This window comes from Antechinus flavipes, chromosome 2 (assembly GCF_016432865.1).
Source record: "Antechinus flavipes isolate AdamAnt ecotype Samford, QLD, Australia chromosome 2, AdamAnt_v2, whole genome shotgun sequence".
Classification (NCBI taxonomy): Eukaryota; Metazoa; Chordata; class Mammalia; order Dasyuromorphia; family Dasyuridae; genus Antechinus; species Antechinus flavipes.
Window position 1 is genome coordinate 398,581,945 of NC_067399.1, and position 18,638 is coordinate 398,600,582.

The window sequence follows — 18,638 nt, forward strand, 5'->3', positions numbered from 1 at the left end:
CTCAGATGATTCACTGGAGTTCCTCTCACTAAGTTTTCAAAAGCCCTGTGATCCACCTTGAAATCAAAACAAATAATTGTTCCCATAGAACTATTAATATCCAGTCTCTATCTGCATATAAACTGGACAGAATTTTCACTATCATTTCTGATAATTTTACCATGAGTATCTTTAGTTGACTTCAGATAGATTTCATTAGCTAGCATCCAAGAGGCTGCTGCTGTACTAATCCACCATGGGAAAATACCAGAAAGTTCAGCCAAATATCCATTTTTTCCCAGGGAATGTATAACATAGGGGAAAGAAAAGTGGACTTGGATCAGGAGAGATAGAGTTGAATCTTGGCTCTACCACATATCATGTGACCATATATATCATAAGCAAATTCACAATCTTTCAGGATCTCAGGTTTCTGATCTGAAAAATAGGGATGTTGATCCTTGAAGTTCATACCTCACAGGATAGTTTTAGGGGTGATATTGTGCAAACCATAAAGTGATAGAAATGTCATCTATTTCACTGACTTTTCATTGGTTCCAAGTCACTTAGATGAATGCTGATATAATTTTGAGCTTCCTTCCATGGAAGGAGAAATCTAAGGGAAAAGTTTGACATTTCCTGTTCTTCCAAGGATTCTGAAGCATGATAGGGTTTAGGTCTTGAAAGGACCTTGAGAATCCCCAGTCTCTTCAGTCTCTTCATTTTACAGATCAGGAAAATGATACACAGAGAATGGTCATGATTTGTCTAGAATTACAAGAGATAATCATAGTAGTGCTAGAATTTAAACCTAGCTCCTCTGACTTCAAATCAGAGCTTTGGACCACATACTGGATATCTAAGGCAACCATAGCAAGTATGAGAGCCCAAGCCCTGGAAGAATGATAGGCCAAGGGCCTTTGACTAGTTTCCTCTCTAAGGTAAAATTGCTAAATGGAACATTTTTAAAGTCCCCTAAGGGTTCATTTGTTCCCTCTGAGGTTGATTCCATTGGAACATGCTCCTGAGATGTTGTTCTTCCAGGAAAGAGTTCAGAAAAACCAGATTTTTTTTTTTCATATTTAAGCCTAGGGCTAAATTCTTCTGCAACCATAATTCTTTAGAATAATGATAAATCTTACACATTTGAGCAGTTGACTGTTGGACTCACTACATTAACAGTTGCTTTTTTTTGAAGGAACAGCAAAAAATCTATTTCTTAACCCTTAAAATCCTGACTGAGCCTGATTTAAAATATAGTTACTACAGCAGGACAGTGATAGAGAAATGTTCCATTCTTGCTTTGTGTTGTCTAATCGACATAAATATAATTTGCATTTTTTTGGTTGATTTGTTGATCTCCATGTTTTAATCCCTGAATTCTCAGAAAGCCTGAAACTTCTTGAAGCTTATGAAATTCAGAAACTGCCATCTGATTAAGTTTAGATCCTTGGTAAGAAACAAAACAAAGCTGTGTAGGATAATGGAAAGAATGCTGAATTTGGAATCATGGTCTCTGGGATCTGTTTCTATCTCTGTGACCTTTGAAGAATCCTTTAATTTCATTGTCTCAGTTTGCTCCTCTGAAAAATTAGGAAGATTGTATTAGACAATCTTAAAGGCCTCTTCTTGGGGAAGCTAGATTGCAATGGACAGCACTGACCCTGAAGTCAGGAGGACCTGGCCTCAGACACCTAACATTTACTAGTTATGTGACCCTAAGCAAGTCACTTAACCCCAATTGCCTCTCAAAAAATCCCCAAACAACAACAAAAAGGTCTATTCTAGCTCTAAATCCTTCAATTCCAAATTGCCTGAAGACAGCTGGACTAGTGCAGAGGGAGTGAAAGAGGTTGATGCTTCTTGAGGAGGGAGAAAATGTCAGGATTATGACTCTTTCCATTTGTCATTTTCCAAGAATTCAAGTTTTCTGCTCTCTACTATTGTACTTTCGACTCAAGAAATTCCCTCTAACACTGGTTTCTTTCTTAAGTCTCTTCCTACCCTTTCCTTTATTGTTTTGTCTTCTTGGTTTCTTCTCTTCACATTTCTTGTTTTCTCTCCTTGCTCCTCTTTTGTTTGCTTTCTCTCCTCTAAAAGACCACAATCTAGAAGTAAATTTGTCATCATTTATTTATCCGACACAGATGAAGGGAAAGGTGAAGAATAACAGGACTGGGTTACCAGTTATTCATCAGCATTCCCTTCCTCCCTTGTTCCTGCTACTTTTATGAAGATAGTAACCCTTTCCCCACCTAGGTGTGTGCTTACTTTTCAGATGGCCCTGGCAAACAAAATGCTTTGCTGCTATTCAGCCTTGTGGGTTAGTCTCTTGCTAGGTGTGGGCTTGTCTTTTTTTGTGTGAGAAATATCCCTGCTGTAAAAAGATGGCCATTATGCAGAGCTCACAGTGTGATCCCAGTTCTCCTAGGTTTTCCCTCAGGCATGTGAGCTGGCTCTGGGAAGATGAATTTCATCAGAATCACACTTCACCTTGACTTATAATGTTTGTTGCACAGATTGCCAAACCTTTTGCTTGGTCATATCCAAGAGTCCCACAGAGTATCTGTCACAGTTGAGAAAGGCACGGACTGTGTAAAGGGCTTTGTGGAACTGCCTCTCGATGTCTGTAAGTTCTTCAAACACTTTGCTCCCAGACCACAGGAGTATCTGTTAATATGAAGAAAATATGTAAAAGGTTGAAGAGAAGCTACAGCAGCAGCAGCAGTTCCCCTAGGTGCAAAGAATTTGGAACCTCCTTAGTATGAGTTCAGTGCAGCATCATAAATATCCAGTCAGACAGCCAGCATTGGCTGGTACTGACACTGTGCCACTGGCACTATGTGCCGGGCACTCTAGCAAGTGCTGGATAGATAGAAAGGCAAAAGAAAGTTCCTGTTCTCGAGAAGCTCAATGTCTAATGGGAGAGACAATCCAAATGGCCAAAAAGTCCAGGATGACTGGGTTTCTTTTCTAATATCTCCTACATAAACGGCTTAAAAGCCAAGTAAACTAGAGTTTCTTTACATCTAGGTTCTTACCTGTCCCCTGCGGGTTTCACAGTTATGAAGGTAGGATAGATGGAACACCTTCATGAACAAATTTCCAAAATTGAGGTACTTCATTAGAATCTAAAATACAAACAGAATCAGAGGGATGAGAAAGACTTTGAAATTTTTGGGAGAACAGAGATGGAGTTGTTTTTTTCTCTTTAGATGCATTTACAATATTTTTAAAGCAAGTTTTCTCGCAGCAAGTTTATTGTTATACGACAAGGAAATGAAAAGGGGACATTTAGAGAATTGTAATCAAGAGAATGGGACAATGTCTGAATTCAATTTTATCAAGATTTTCCTGCTAACTATGTGCACAACACTATTCTAGTCCCTGAAATATAAGGATGGAAGAAAAATGACAATCTTTCTTTCCTTGATCAGAAGCATGGAAGTGTGTGCTGTCCTCCCTCAAAACAGGAGTAAGTTCCAAGAAACTGTCTAGAAAGAAAATAAAACCCCTAACTTTTATGATAGGTTGTGAAATAGTGCTAAGAGGTATGTGGGATTAAACCTACTCAACCCATAAAATGCATGAATTAATATATACTTTCTCAGTCAATCACATCCAGAAATATGAAAATATTTTCATAAGGATCGCCCTAGATGTCATAAAAAAGGCATTTGTGAGTTTAAAAACATCACTCAATAGGTTTATGAGAGAAAGAATAAAGAAAAAATAAACCTAAGCCAAAACCTCAGACAGCCCTGGCCCCTAACCAAACAGCTCAGGCTCACTTCCAAGCTTGGGCCCCTGCCCAAGCAACTTCAGTTCTCATTCAAGTCATATCAGGAAACCAGGGGCTATAAAAGTGTTTTTATTGTCACACCAAGAAAAGACCATATTGCCAGAGAATGTAGAGAAAAGAGATACTTAAGGTATAGAAATAGAGGAGACTCTGAAAGAAACAAGGGAAGGTCTTAAGCATGAAGGTACAGGGAAGGGAGAGGAACATAGATTCTGATAAGAATCTTTTTGTTTTTTATCTTAATCTTGATGTCCTTGTCCCAACTATCCCAGTATTTCTCTCTCAACATTCTAATGAACTCCAAATCTCCCTTAAAGTTAGCAACATGATTTATGACTGCTTACTAGGTATTAGAATTCTAATTTGGTTTTGATGTGCAAACTAGATTCTGACTATACTTCCATTAGATCTATAAATGTTGTCAGAATCTCAGGGAAGCCTTAAAGAATCCCCAAATTGTCTCCCCACATGGTTACAGTTGGCCTTTATCAATAGAGCATTCCTTTCTTTTTATACCTAATTCTTCTATTAACTGTTGGGCTGTTTTCTCTTTCGTAAATTTAGGGCATTACATACTGTTCTCCCAATGAATGTCTGTCCTTGTAACTCCTCTAGGACTCCCTCTCTTTGTTTCCTGTATTGGTTCAGAAGGCCCAAGTGTTTTTGTTTTTCTATATCTTAATAATATCTTCTTGTGTTTCTCTTTCCCCATTAACTTCTCACAAGAGAACTTTAGAATAAAAAATTCTAATAAAACTCTTAACAAAAAACAGTAATCAAAAATGTTCAAATATAGGAAAATGGATACTTTTCACAGTACCATTTGCTTTATGCTTCACATTCATATTTTATCATGTTTTAAATCTTGCTCATTTTACTGTTCTTGCTTAATTCTGATGTTATTACTGTTTGCTCTTTCCATTTTCTACTCTTCCCAGGAGGATTGGAAAAGACTTAATACTAATAGTAAACTTCATGGTGACATGGGAAATACTTTATATCATCTTAGAAAAATTGAACCTTATCAATAAGGGACATGGCATCGATACCCACCAGAGTTATCCAGATTGATGGTAGTATATCCTATTACTGGAAACAATGGTCTTTGACTTTGCTTCACAAAGAGGAGTCTGTACTATGATTGATCAATCCCATTGTTTCTTCATTAATCAATTAAGAGAGGTTATGACAAGCCTTCAGGAAAGGTTATAGTGGAAAACACAATTGCCTAAATCAAGTGACTGTTGGTAGAATCCTTCCTTTTGGTTTACTTGAATATAGGAAATGGCCTATCAGTCACCATAGGTAAAATGGGTTCTGTTTCATTATACTCTTAGATATTGTATTAATTTTTGTGCAAACTTATGTAAAATAATTCTTTCTAATTGATTTTCCTTGTTTTTTGATGCTTGTGATATTGAAAATGAGCTTTTAAAAATGTTACACTTGCCTTATAGTAATCCATTGTGAGAGGCAGAAGAAGGAGGGTTCAAATGTGGGAATTGTGAGAAACAAAATAATTCACTTGTGAACAATATAATTTTAAAACTTGTTTTATTTTCCTATAAGTCACCTGATTTCAGAGAATTTCACCCGATAATTCACCCTCTCCCAATTCAGAAATTCCCAAATCTATCCTCCAATAAGAAATCAGATTACATGACTTTGTTAGAGGATTCTGAGAAGATGGCAGAGAAAATCCAAAAATTCCAAGCCCTCCAGATTTCCTCCACAAACAAAACAAGATTGTATTTTAAGATGAACTTAGACTGTTAAACACAAACAAGATGGGGCATAACAGGGATCCTCCTGGGATTGGAGAAAACCAGAAGAAAGACCCCAGGACCTCGGTTTAATTGGTATACAATGTCAACATCTCTAGGCTAATCTTCCAGATAGCCTATGGAACTGGGATCTGAGTCCAGAAAGACTGGGAGAACTTCTGATGATTAGAACACCAGGCCCAGCTACGCTGCAACGAGGTAGCCTTGGATGAGAAGGAACCAGCACACTGGTAAGTGTAGAAGCAGTGGGGCAGGGACACTTCTGACTGCCAGCATTTATGGTAGGGTGGAGGTTTTTATTTGGGATTCCAGGTCAGAGGAGAGAGCTAAAGTGAAGCTAGAGGCACTATCCTCTCCATCCAGGATTAGAGGTGCTTATACTAATAATTCTTATTTTTAAAAATTGAACCCAACAGGGAATAGAGAAGACTGGGTTCATCTTCAGAGGAGTCAGTGATTTGGGATAAGAATTCATTATTTGATAAAAACTGCTGGGATAACTGGAAATTAGTATGGCAGAAATTAGGCAAGGACGCACACTTGACACTATATACCAAGATAAGATCAAAATGGGTCCATGACCTAGGCATAAAGAACGAGATTATAAATAAATTAGAGGAACATAGGATAGTTTATCTCTCAGACTTGTGGAGGAGAAAGAAATTTGTGATCAAAGATGAATTAGAGACCATTACTGATCACAAAATAGAAAATTTTGATTATATCAAATTAAAAAGCCTTTGGACAAACAGAACTAATGCAAACAAGATTAGAAGGGAAGCAACAAACTGGGAAAACATCTTTACAGTTAAAGGTTCTGATAAAGGCCTCATTTCCAAAATATATAGAGAACTGACCCTAATTTATAAGAAATCAAGCCATTCTCCAATTGATAAATAGTCAAAGGATATGAACAGACAATTTTCAGATGATGAAATTGAAACTATTACCACTCACATGAAAGAGTGTTCCAAATCACTATTGATCAGAGAAATGCAAATTAAGACAACTCTGAGATACCACTACACACCTGTCAGATTGGCTAAGATGACAGGAAAAAATAATGATGAATGTTGGAAGGGATGCGGGAAAACTGGGACACTAATGCATTGTTGGTGGAGTTGTGAACGAATCCAGCCATTCTGGAGAGCAATCTGGAATTATGCCCAAAAAGTTATCAAACTGTGCATACCCTTTGATCCAGCAGTGTTTCTACTGGGCTTATATCCCAAAGAAATACTAAAGAAGGGAAAGGGACCTGTATGTGCCAAAATGTTTGTGGCAGCCCTGTTTGTAGTGGCTAGAAACTGGAAAATGAATGGATGCCCATCAATTGGAGAATGGCTGGGTAAATTGTGGTATATGAATGTTATGGAATATTATTGTTCTGTAAGGAATGACCAGCAGGATGAATACAGAGAGGCTTGGAGAGACTTACATGAACTGATGCTAAGTGAAATGAGCAGAACCAGGAGATACACTTCGACAACGATAGTGTATGAGGATGTATTCTGATGGAAGTGGATTTCTTTGACAAAGAGACCTAACTGAGTTTCAATGGATAAATGATGGACAGAAACAGCTACACCCAAAGAAAGAACCCTGGGAAATGAATGTGAACTATTTGCATTTTTGATTTTCTTCCCGAGTTATTTTTACCTTCTGAATCCAATTCTCCCTGTGCAACAAGAGAACTGTTCCGTTCTGCAAACATATATTGTATCTAGGATATACTGCAACATATCTAACATATATAGGACTGCTTGCCATCTAGGGGAGGGGGTGGAAGGAGGGAGGGGAAAAATCGGAACAGAAGTGAGTGCAAGGGATAATGTTGTAAAAAATTACCCTGGCATGGATTCTGTCAAAATAAAGTTATTATAAAATAAAATTAAATTAAAAAAAAAAGAGGAGTCCAGTGAAATAAAAAATGCCTCTTCTACTCCAAAGAGTAATGTTAAATGGCTACCTGCCCCAAAAGAATTTATAGAACTCAAAAAAACCCTTCAAAAATCAAATGAAAGAGATTGAGGAAAAATAAAAAAAGAACCATCCAAAAAAAAAAAAAAAAAACAAGAAGATTATGAAAAAAAGTTAACCAACTAGAAAAAAGGATACAGTCTTAAAGAAAAAAAAATTATTTGACAGAATTGGGCAAGGGGAATCCAGTAAAGCTAGAAGAGACAAAGAAATAACAAAACAATATATAAAGAATGAAAAAATACCACATAATGTAAAACATTTTATAAGAAAAACAACAGATCTGGAGAAGAGATCAAGAAGAGAAAATATAAAAATAATTGGACTACCTGAAAGCTGTGAGCAAAAAAAAAGAACCTTGACACAATAATACAAGAAATAAGCAAAGAAAATTGTTTTGGAGTGATAGGACACTATAAGGAGGAAAAGTAAAAATAGGAAAAAAATCTACCTATTATCACCGCAAAGAGAGCATGGGAAAACACATGAGAATATTATGGTTAAATTTTGTGACCACCAGATCAAAAAGAAAATTCCACAGGAAACAACCAAACAACAACAATAAAAAAAGCCCAATTCAATATGCTGGACCTACAATTAGAATTGTACAAGATTTTTATCAGCAGCTACAATAAAATACCACAGGTCCTGGAATAATATATACTAACAATCAAAAGATCTAGGCCTGCAATTAAGAATATCATATTCATCAAAACTATAATGTTGAACAAAAAAAATGGATATTCAACAAACTTGCAGATTTTTAGGATTTTGTCTCAATCAAACCTAAACCCAGTAAAAAATTTAACATTTAAGAGCCAACAACGAAGATTATTTTCAAGGGACTCAACAAGAACAAATTGTTTATGTTTTTACATGGAAATGTATACCATATTTTTAAGGCTGACATCAATAATTGGGTAGTTCATAAGAAATACTAGGGCAGAGCTGAGTATGATCTGACACTAAAAACAAAACTATTTAGAAAAAGGTAAAAATATTAATTATGCTATATGAATGAAGTGCAGAGGAAGAACAGATACAGAAGCATTGGGGTGGGGAGGACAACTGATAGTTTTGAAAACCTATTCATATTGGGAATAAATTAAATAAGGAACAATATACACGTGTGTGTGTGTGTGTGTGTGTGTGTGTGTGTGTACGATGAAGGGTATATAACACCCTCCAAAATTTTTTTAAAAAGAGGGGAAAAGAAATAAGAGAAAGTGGGGTATAGAAGATATATATAGATTTATAGCAATGGGACAAGGTGTGTAGATTAGTGGGAAAAGGATAAAGACAGAGAAAAGGATGGCATAGGATAATGTGGAGCACAGAAGACTTTAAATCAAGGGGAATGGAATAAGGTCTGTAGATTCATGGGAATGGAATAAAGGGGGAGGGAAAAATTGGGGGGATAGGATAAGAGAGGGATCCATGAGTTGGGAGAAGGTAAGTAATAGCAGGCAAAAAAATTAAAGGAGAAAAGTTAAATGGGATAGGAAATCAAAGATATATACAAACATTATAACAAGGATCAGGGGTAGAATTTATTAGAAAAAATAAGGAGAGCCATTAATCATTGACTTCAAAGTCAAACTTAAAAAGTCAATCAAGAGAAATATATATAATATGTCAACCATATTAATGCTGTTTTAGATGTATGTCTATATATGTGTAAATGTGCATGTATGTATGTGTTTGTGTGTGTGGATGTGAATACCCACACTCATGTATATATGAATATACCCATGATTAACTGTTCCCTGCTGGGGGGAAGTAGGAGGGATGAAAGAGGAAAAAAAAGAATAAAGTAAAAAGGGCACAGCAGAGGACAAAAGAATAGCCTGCAAAAAAGCTAAGAAAAGATGGACAGCCATGAATATATAATCTCTTCTATTATTATATATGCTTTCTTGACATGGAAATTTATTGTTACATATTTTGAATTCTCCCTAATATCCTTCTGGGCACATGACAATATTTTGGTTTTTAAAAATTTCCTTTTATGTTTTTCTTTTTCTATTTTGTTTTTTCTTATTTTGTATTTCATTTTAAGTAAACAAAAATAAAATTTTTAAAAGACACAAAAAAGATTACCTATGCAATCCTATATCCTATTATTGTTTTATTTAATATATAAAAATATGTATAAAATCTGAATTTGAGGTCTTTGGTATTTATTGAAGGGCCTTTGACATAATTATGTATGCTTTGCTAATTAAGTATCTAGCTCAGACTTTGTTTCCTCAATTATAAATCCACTTGTGACACTTGTCATACATACACAAAAAAAGGAGGAAAAAATTTCATTAAGTAACCAGTGAATAATAACCAATATTACATATTGGTTATTATTATATATAATATATAAGTATATTATATATTTTATATGTAAATAGCCAATGAAATAAACAAAAAATAAATAAACAAAAAAAAACTTGATAATATATGCAAGTTTTATACCCATAGTTCCCACCCTATCCTATCCTCACCTCTACAAAAAAAGACATAAAGAAGGACATTTTTTTCACTTCTTCTCTGGGGCTATTTGGTTCTTAATAATTATATTTTGTTGAATTTCATTTTGTTGTTGTTCATCCATTTACATGATTGTAGATATTATATGCATTATGTTTCTAATTCTGCTTATAAGTGAACTACTTGCTACTTGTTTCTAACATTTCCTTACCTCTTCATCCCTCTTGGTAAAACATGGTCCATCCACTTTATTCACAGCCATGATAATAGCTACAACATCTTTTCCATTCATTATAGGGGAAGCTAAGATGTTTTTGGTCTTGTATTCTGTGAGTTCATCAACAAAATCACAGAAGTGCTCATCCTAAGGAACAAAGGAATAAACACATGAGTTTACCATTGGGTTCATTAAATGAAAAGAGACAATACCATTCATTTCTCTTGAATGTCATCTCTGCTTTGTTTTTTTTTTTTTTTTTTTTTTTTTTATAACAAGAAAGCAAAGGCACAATGGGAATCACTTATGAAGGAATTTATAGGCTCAGAGACTTTTAGAGTCGTTTAAATCACAGAAATCATCCAGTGCAACTTTTTCACTTTGTTGATAAGATAATACATTGCAGAGAAGGGAAGTTGCTCCAGGCTGCATGACAACCAGTGAGTGGCAGATCTGGTATGACAAAGCACATTATTTTAGATGTAAAACTGAAAGGGATGTTAAAAAGAACAGTTAATCTAACCTCCTCATTTTACAAATGAGGAAATTGACTTCCAAACAGGTTAAGTGACTTGATAAAGGTCAAGTACAAGAAGTAATAGAACCAGAAGATGAAACCAGGATTTCTGATTCCAAGACCAGCTTTCTTTCTCCTGGGCCACACTGCGTCTTCTGAGTCAGAGCCTCTGTTGTGCATGTCTGGAAACAAGTTTCTCAAGCATCTATGAGTCAGAGCCAGGAAGAGCAGATTGCACATGCTCCCAGGTCTCTAATTGGCCAATTATTTATTATGTGTTTACAAATAAGTGCATACAAAGGGCTTTTTTTTGCAAAGGGCTTTTTTGAGTGAGAAGAGCACTAACTAATGGAAAGATCAAGAAAAGTTTCCTTTAGATGAGGGGTTCTTAGTCTTTTTTTGGGGGGGGGGTAGCCTGGAGTTCTTTAGTGGTCTGGTGAAACCTGTGAACTTTTTTGAATCATGGTTCCTTTTTATTCTGCATTTGTAATAAAAGAAAGTACTAAATTTCACATAGAAATTAGCAAAATTAAGGATGTATTTTTTTTCCCTCAAAGTTCACAGATTCCCAGAATTCTGTTCAAGGGCCTTTTAGGTTTCTGTGGACTCTTTAGATGGTGACAGATATACTATCCTAAGAAGGAACTTCAGGATTCTGTGAAGTTGACATGAGAAAGGAGTTGTCTTTCAGGAATGGAAGACATAATTCTGTGAACAAGGGAGTAGAACAGTTTGGCTAGAGCACAGAATATATGAGGGTAAATAATTTGAAAGGAAGCCTATAGACAGATTACAGAGGATTTTGAATGCCACATAAAAGGAGTTTATGTTTTATCATAGAGGGAAGGGGAAACCACTGAAACTTCTTGAACAGGAAAGTAGTGTCAGCAACCGTGTCCTTTAGGACTATCACTTTGACAGCTATGTAAAGAATGAACTAGTCCAGGGGTCCTCAAACTTTTTAAATAGGAGACCAGGTCACTGTCTCTCAGATTGTTGGAGGGCCGAACTATAGTAAAAACAAAAACTTTGTTTTGTGGGCCTTTAAATAAAGAAACTTCATAGCCCTGGGTGAGGGAGATAAACGTCCTCAGATGCTGCATCTGGCCCATGGGCCATAGTTTGAGGACCCCTGAGTAAGGTAACAGATTTAGGGAGCATTGAGTGAAGAGAAGTAGACAAATGTGAGAAAGGTTATGGAGATATGATCAGTAGGACTTGGCAACTGATTGACTATGGGAGCTAAGGAGGGTGAACATGTTGCAAACCTGAATAAATGGAAAAGTGGTAGTGGCCCTTGACAGAAATAAGCAAGTCAGGGAAATTTAGGGAAAGATCTGGATTCAGAAGAGAAGAAAATGAGGGGAGTTTTTTTGGTCACATTTAAAATGAGTATGCAACATTCTGATGATATTGATAGGCAATGGGAAATTGCAGTTCAGGAAAAACCCATGTTTTTATGTAGATTTGGGGATCATCTATATAGAGAAAATAATTTGGCTCATGGAAGCTATTAAGCTCTTTGAGAAAGAGGAGAAAGCCCAGGGCAGAATTTCAAAAGAAGGGCAAGAGATGAATGATGATCCAGCAAAGGAGACTAAAAAGGAGTGATCAGATAAATAAGAAGACAGTAAGATAGTGCAGAGTCACAAAAACCTAGAGAATATAGAACACCTAGGAGTAGGGAGCAGTCAACAGTGAAAGCTGAAGTCAAGCATGAGGAGGACTGAAAAAATCATTTGATTTTTAAGTCAGGAGATCATTGATAACCTTGAAAATAAAGGTTTAAATTGGGTGGTAGAGTCAAAAATCATATTGCAAGAGATTTAAATCTTAGTGGGAATTGGATGGCAAGGAATGGAGATAGGTTTTCCTAGAAGTTTTCTAGTGAAAGGGAGGAAAGATAAGGGATGATAAAATTGAGAGTATAGGAAAGTCAAATGAAGATTTTTTAAAGAATGAGAGTAATTTAGTCATATTTGTTATCAATTAGGAAATAGACAATAGATAAACAGAGACTGAGATTATAAAGAGAAAAAGAACTATCATAAGGCAAAATGCCAGAAAACTTTAGAGATAGTTGAGACTTAAAATCACAGGTACAATAGTTGGCTTTTGTTAGAAAAAAGACACCTGAAAATTGCTAAACTCAACCCAATTCACTTTAACTGAATGAATATTTTTCCAAAGTCAAAGGGGATTATAGTCAGAGACCATCTTTAGGACCATATGGAGAATTCAGCAACTAATAAGACTTCCAATCCTTGTGATTTGGAAGAGCTTAATATGACTTGGAGTGTGGTAGAAAGAATATTAAACTTAGTTTTAGAGGACCTGGCTTTGAATTCTAGCTCTGCTTTTATGACCTTGAAAAATAATGATGATGATAGTAACCAACATTTATATAGCACTTACTGTGTGTCAAGCATTTGCAAAGCACTTCACAAATTTTATTTGATTCTCCCCAAAACTTTGGAAGGTAGTTACTATTATCATCCCCATTTTACAGATAAGGAAATTGAGGCAAAAAGAGATTAATTGACTTGCCAGTATCACATTGCTAATAAGTGTCTGAGATTGAAATTGAACTTATCTCTTTTTGACTCCAGATTCAGCACTTTCTCCTGCCCCAATGAATAAGTCACTTTCCTCTCTGAGTCTTAGTTTTCTCTTTTATCAAACTCAGTGGCTTACTTATAAGGTCTTTTTCAATTCATGATCTTACAGTAGACCCATGTTTACTATCATTAACATAAGCCACAATGCTAGGCATTGGGACTACAAAGTTGAAACAAGACATGGCTCCAGTTCTCAAAGAATTTACAATCAAAGAAATAAAACTATGCATGAATAACCATAGTATAAATCAGAATTGTTTAAGTTAAAAGAGCTGTCCAAAGAGATGTGATGAGAAATTTAATAAGGAAGAGGTCATGGGATCCCAGAGTTATCAGAGCCAAAGTATTCCAAAGATGTCTTTTAATTGGGGTATGATTACATGAATATTCAGTATTAATTTTAATAATGTTATCTCAAGCTAGCTGAAGGCTAAAGAAATTAGGTTAAGCCTCTTCTGCTATAATTAAACTAGGATTTGAGGCTTTAGCTAACATCTTCATAGGTATTAATCAATAAACATATAATATATTCTCAGAGTGGTAGTGACATATTCAAAAAGATAGATCTGGTTCTTGTGCTCAACAATATATCCCATGTAGCCAATTTTAGCTTCAAATTACTTATGTTTGTATTTAACATGCTAAATGTTTGTTATTATTTCATGAATTCAACCACAGAATGTCAGAGCAACAAGAGATCTTAGAGGACAAATAGCTGAACTCCTTTATTTTACAGAAGAACCAATGAGGTACAAGCGGGGAAGTCTCCAACCTACAGTCACTCAGTGGTTTCCTGACAAGTAACATTCAAATTCCCATCTCTTACTCCTAGTCCTCTGCTCTTTTGCTATCACATCTAGAATATCACACCTCTTACAGAATCCAAGAGTTGGATAGGATCTTGCAATGTATATTTTCAGAGCCTACCAGATACACAAATATTTTGTGAAATCCTCAAAAAGAAGTCATACAGCTATTGCTTAAACACTTCTAGTGATGAAGAATTTATTACCACTCAAGAAATCCCATTTAATTTTTTATTCAATTCTTATTGTTGGAAAGTTCTATCTCTTATTGAATGAAAATCTTTTTCTGTGGTGTCTCCCTCTGGTCATAATTGTTCTCTTGTGGAATCCCACAAAACAAGTTTAATTTTTTCTTCCTTGTAACAGTCATGGAATAGGACATCTCTCTTTGAACCCAGAGGCAGAAGCAGGAGGATTGAGGAGGAAATGCAAAGAGGCAAATTTAAAATTGCCAGAAGAAAATTTCCTGACAATTGAAGTTGCTGAAAGGTAAAATGGCTACTATAGGAGGTGACTTCTTTGGAAGTCTTCAAGCATAGGCTTTCCAAATCATTTACTAAGCTATATAACCACTGGTATCACTGAATTTTAATTTCCTCACTTGTAAAATGGAAACAATTTGTTCTGTCAGTTTTCTATACAATATAGAGATATCATTTCCCTTTCACTGGGTCTCTGCTTTCTTCCCTATAAAATAACAGGCTGGACTAAATAATCCTAAAAGTCCTTTCCAGTTCTCACATTCTGTGGTCCTCTGATTGTATGTAAATGATTTTATCTTTATAACTCCAACAAAAACAGGTATGTAAGCTTCTCCTTTATGTAACAAAGTAATTTTCCTCATTCTTTCACCTTTGATGTGCCAAGAACAACAGGGAGAAAGGGCATATTAACAGACAATCTATCTTTGGCCAACAGTGCAACCACTGAAAATCAGTGCCAACAAAGCAATATGGAAAATGGAACAAGTACAATCCAGTAAGGAAAATGCCCATTGGCATGAGAAGGACCATCTTTGGAAAATTAAAAATCTCTTATACGGTTTCTCTTTCACAAGAAGTTATTAAAAGCAACTTCAACTTTACTTACTCAATTTCCCTCATTCCTGTTACCCAAATCCGACTCCTAATCTACCCAGAGAGCCTTGTCTACAATAAAAGCTGCAAATAGATCTGAAACTAGACTTGAAAGTCACCATCTCTATACCCAGAGCCCTTATGCTGACATGGTCATACATGCTAGCTCTCTATTTCCTCAGTCTAGGGGAAAATGCCTAAATACAAGAATATGGAGGCAGAAGAGTAGTGCTTGAAAGAACCATAAAGTTAGTTTATTCAGTCCAATACTTCATTCTACAGAGGAGGAGAATGAAGTCCAGATAGGGCTAATAATTTCTTCAAGGTCACACTGGTACTAAGCAGAGGAGTCAGTTCTTTTGACTTCAAATCAAGGTCTCTTTTATTCTCAGGCCAACAGAGACAAACCGCAGGAAAGGCAAAACTTTACATTTTGAAATTTGAAAATAAATCATTTTTCGAGGACAGCAAAGGGTCAGATATAGTCATAGAAGCCAATAAGCATCATAGATTTGAAGAATTTATATATTTGCTGAATGGGAAATAGTTTCATATTCTCATTCTCCCTGCCCCCTAGTAATGGCATAAATATTTGATGTATCTATTTGCCTTGAAATAGCCCAGGCAATAAAATTCAAGACAGCCGCAATGAGGAAGATTTAGAATTTATTTGGTACCAAGCTCGGGACAGAATTCTGATCGAATTCCTACCTTACAGAACTAAAGACAGCCTTATAAACATTTTTTGTTCGAGCTTGTTACATTTTAATCTGTGATTCGCCTTTTACAACAGGAAGATGGGGGGTTTTACAGGATAAGAGGAGAAATCCCACCAGGGCATTAACATAGATAGATTGTTTCGGGTACCACCTTCTCGGTACTACCCTCTCGGTACCACCCTCCCAGAACAAATATCCTTAAGGATATTGTTGAGCCGGCCTTTTGGAATGCAGAAGAAATCCCCCAATCTAGCTGAGCAAACTTTCTTCTGCTGGCCCGAGGCGGAAAGGAGGGGAGAGGAGGGCTATTTGTCCATTTCAGCCTCATTTCCACTGATCACATTTATACAAAATTGGGACTAATTAATCTTTTTTTTTGTTTGTTTCATGGACCACTTGGCAATCTGATAATTGCCCACCCATTCAAAAGGCCTTCTTCTGTGGAAAGAATTCCCCATCTCCAGAAATAGTTTCCACATCATGGAACCCAGAGAAACCCACACCTGATGGAGAACTCCCCTTTTGCTTCCTGAAGGAATAAGAGCTGGACCATTCTCCCTCCACCTCCATCTCAGATCCAGAAGTCCCCCCAGACATAAAATACCTCTTCTGGGGACTACCTGCCATCTGGGAGGGAGGTAAGGGAGGGGAGGAGAGAAAGAAGGGGGAAAGTTGAAACATGTTTTTGCAAAGGTCAATGTTGAAAAATTCCCCATGCATATGTTTTGTATATAAAAAGCTATAATTCAAAAAATGTAATATATTTAAAAAAAAAAAAAAAAAAAAGGAAAATACCTCTTCTACATTGGGGACGTTCACAAGTTTTTTGGATTGGGCAGCATGGCCCACCACGCCCATGTCCAGAGGGAAGACAATCTCTGAATCAGGCATCACCAAGCACTCCTCAAAGGTCGCCTCTGTGTGGACATTGAAGATCCTGGTAGCAAGCTCTGCAATCCCATTCCGTGCCCGGTACATGAACAGACTCATGCGATCCGCCTGCAGGAGAAAGCACAGCTTCTTCATGAGGTTCATCATCGACTTCTCGGGCTGCAAGTTCTCCTGGAAATCTCGCAGCAGGTCAAACATGATCTCGCTTTCTTCCACGCTGGTCAAGGAGTGGAAGTGGCTGAAATCCACGGAGGCTTCCCGGGCCCCCAGCAGCTCGGAGATGACCCTGGCCCGGAACTGGAGATTGTAGTAGTTTTTGGCAAAACCGATATTTTCATCCAGAAACTTCTCCACTTCTGCCTCTGTCACTTCCCCCATCTTTGATTTAGCTCCCTTTGGCCTTGTAGAGACCCAGACCGACTTTTAGAGATTTTCCTTTCTGACAAGCTGGGCTCTGATTCAGACACGGCCTGGTCTCCTGGAAGCAGGGATCTAGGGCAGGAAACTGGAGGGGCCACAGATTAGGAGATTAATCACTCTTAGGTATCTGATGGGATTATACGTCTCAGTAGACAGACATTAGGAAATCTTTCAATCACATTACATTGGAGAATATAGGACAGTAGATGTAGAACTGTAGGGAGAGTCACTGATTATCTAGTGCAATTCTTTCATTTTACTGATTAGGAATAGAGGGCTAATATTATTTACCAATATTTACCTGCATTGTTTTCTGTTTTTTTTTTTTTTCATTTACATGGTATAGTTGCACTTATTGTTTTCTTGCCTCTGCATATTTCATTTTGCACCAAATTGTATAAATCTTTCCATATTTATCATTTCTTATAGCATAATAATATTCTATAACCTTCATTTACAACAATTTATTGAACAATTCCTATTTCCATGGTTGTTTTTCCTATCATAAAAAGTGCTGCTATCATTTGGAACTATGTCCGAAGGCATATCCTTTGATCCAGCAGTGAGTGTCTTTAAAAGGTCTGTATCTCAAAGAGATCATAAAAAACAGAAAAGAACCCACATGTGCAAAAATGTTGGTAGCAGCTCTTTTTATAGTGCCAGGGAAATGGAGTGGATGCCCATCAACTGGGGAATGGCTGAATAAATTATGGTATATGAATATTATGGAATATTATTGCACTGTAAGAAATGACCAGCAGGATGAATACAGAGAGGCCTGGAGAGACTTACCTGAACTGATGCTGAGTGAAATGAGCAGGACCAACAGAACATTGTACACTGTTACAAGAATATGTGATGATCATCTGTGATGGACTTGACTTTTTTCGAGAATAAGATAATTCAAGGCAATTTCAATAGATTTGTGATGAAAAGTGCCACACACATCCAGAGAGAGAACTATAAGACTGAATGTGTATTAAAGCATGATATTTTCACCTTTAAAAAGTGCTGCTATGAATACTTTGAAATATATTAGGATTTTCTTTTTATTAATGAACTCTTTGAGCTATAAGCCTAGCAGTTGGTCAAAAATATGGACATTTTAGTAACTTTATTTGCATAGTTTGAAATTGATTTCCAAATTGGTTTTGATTGACAGTTCTACCAATAATGAATTATCAAGCTTATATTCCATAGCTCCTTTAACATTGGCTATTCCTATTCTTTGTTACTTTTGCCAGTTTGCAGTGTGTGAGATAAAACTTCAGTACTGTTTTGATTTGTATTTCTCTCATGATTAGTGATTTGGAGTGTTTTTTCTGATGTTGGTTAATAATTTACAATT

General features: G+C 36.3%; 1 protein-coding gene across 2 annotated transcripts in view; it reads right to left on the minus strand.

Annotated features, from left to right (window-relative positions):
* PDE6A (phosphodiesterase 6A) overlaps positions 1-17,248 on the minus strand; it is a 103,538-nt gene extending 86,290 nt beyond the window's left edge. The window contains exons 1-4 of one of the 2 annotated variants that reach the window (XM_051978686.1): positions 16,775-17,248; positions 10,238-10,390; positions 3,021-3,110; positions 2,509-2,649 (exon numbers count right to left, since the gene is read on the minus strand). In XM_051978686.1, coding sequence (XP_051834646.1) covers positions 2,509-2,649; positions 3,021-3,110; positions 10,238-10,390; positions 16,775-17,248 — 858 coding nt within the window. The remainder of the gene's footprint in view (positions 1-2,508; positions 2,650-3,020; positions 3,111-10,237; positions 10,391-16,774) is intronic. The other variant, XM_051978687.1, reaches the window with a different exon arrangement.
* Between the last annotated feature and the right edge of the window lie 1,390 nt (positions 17,249-18,638).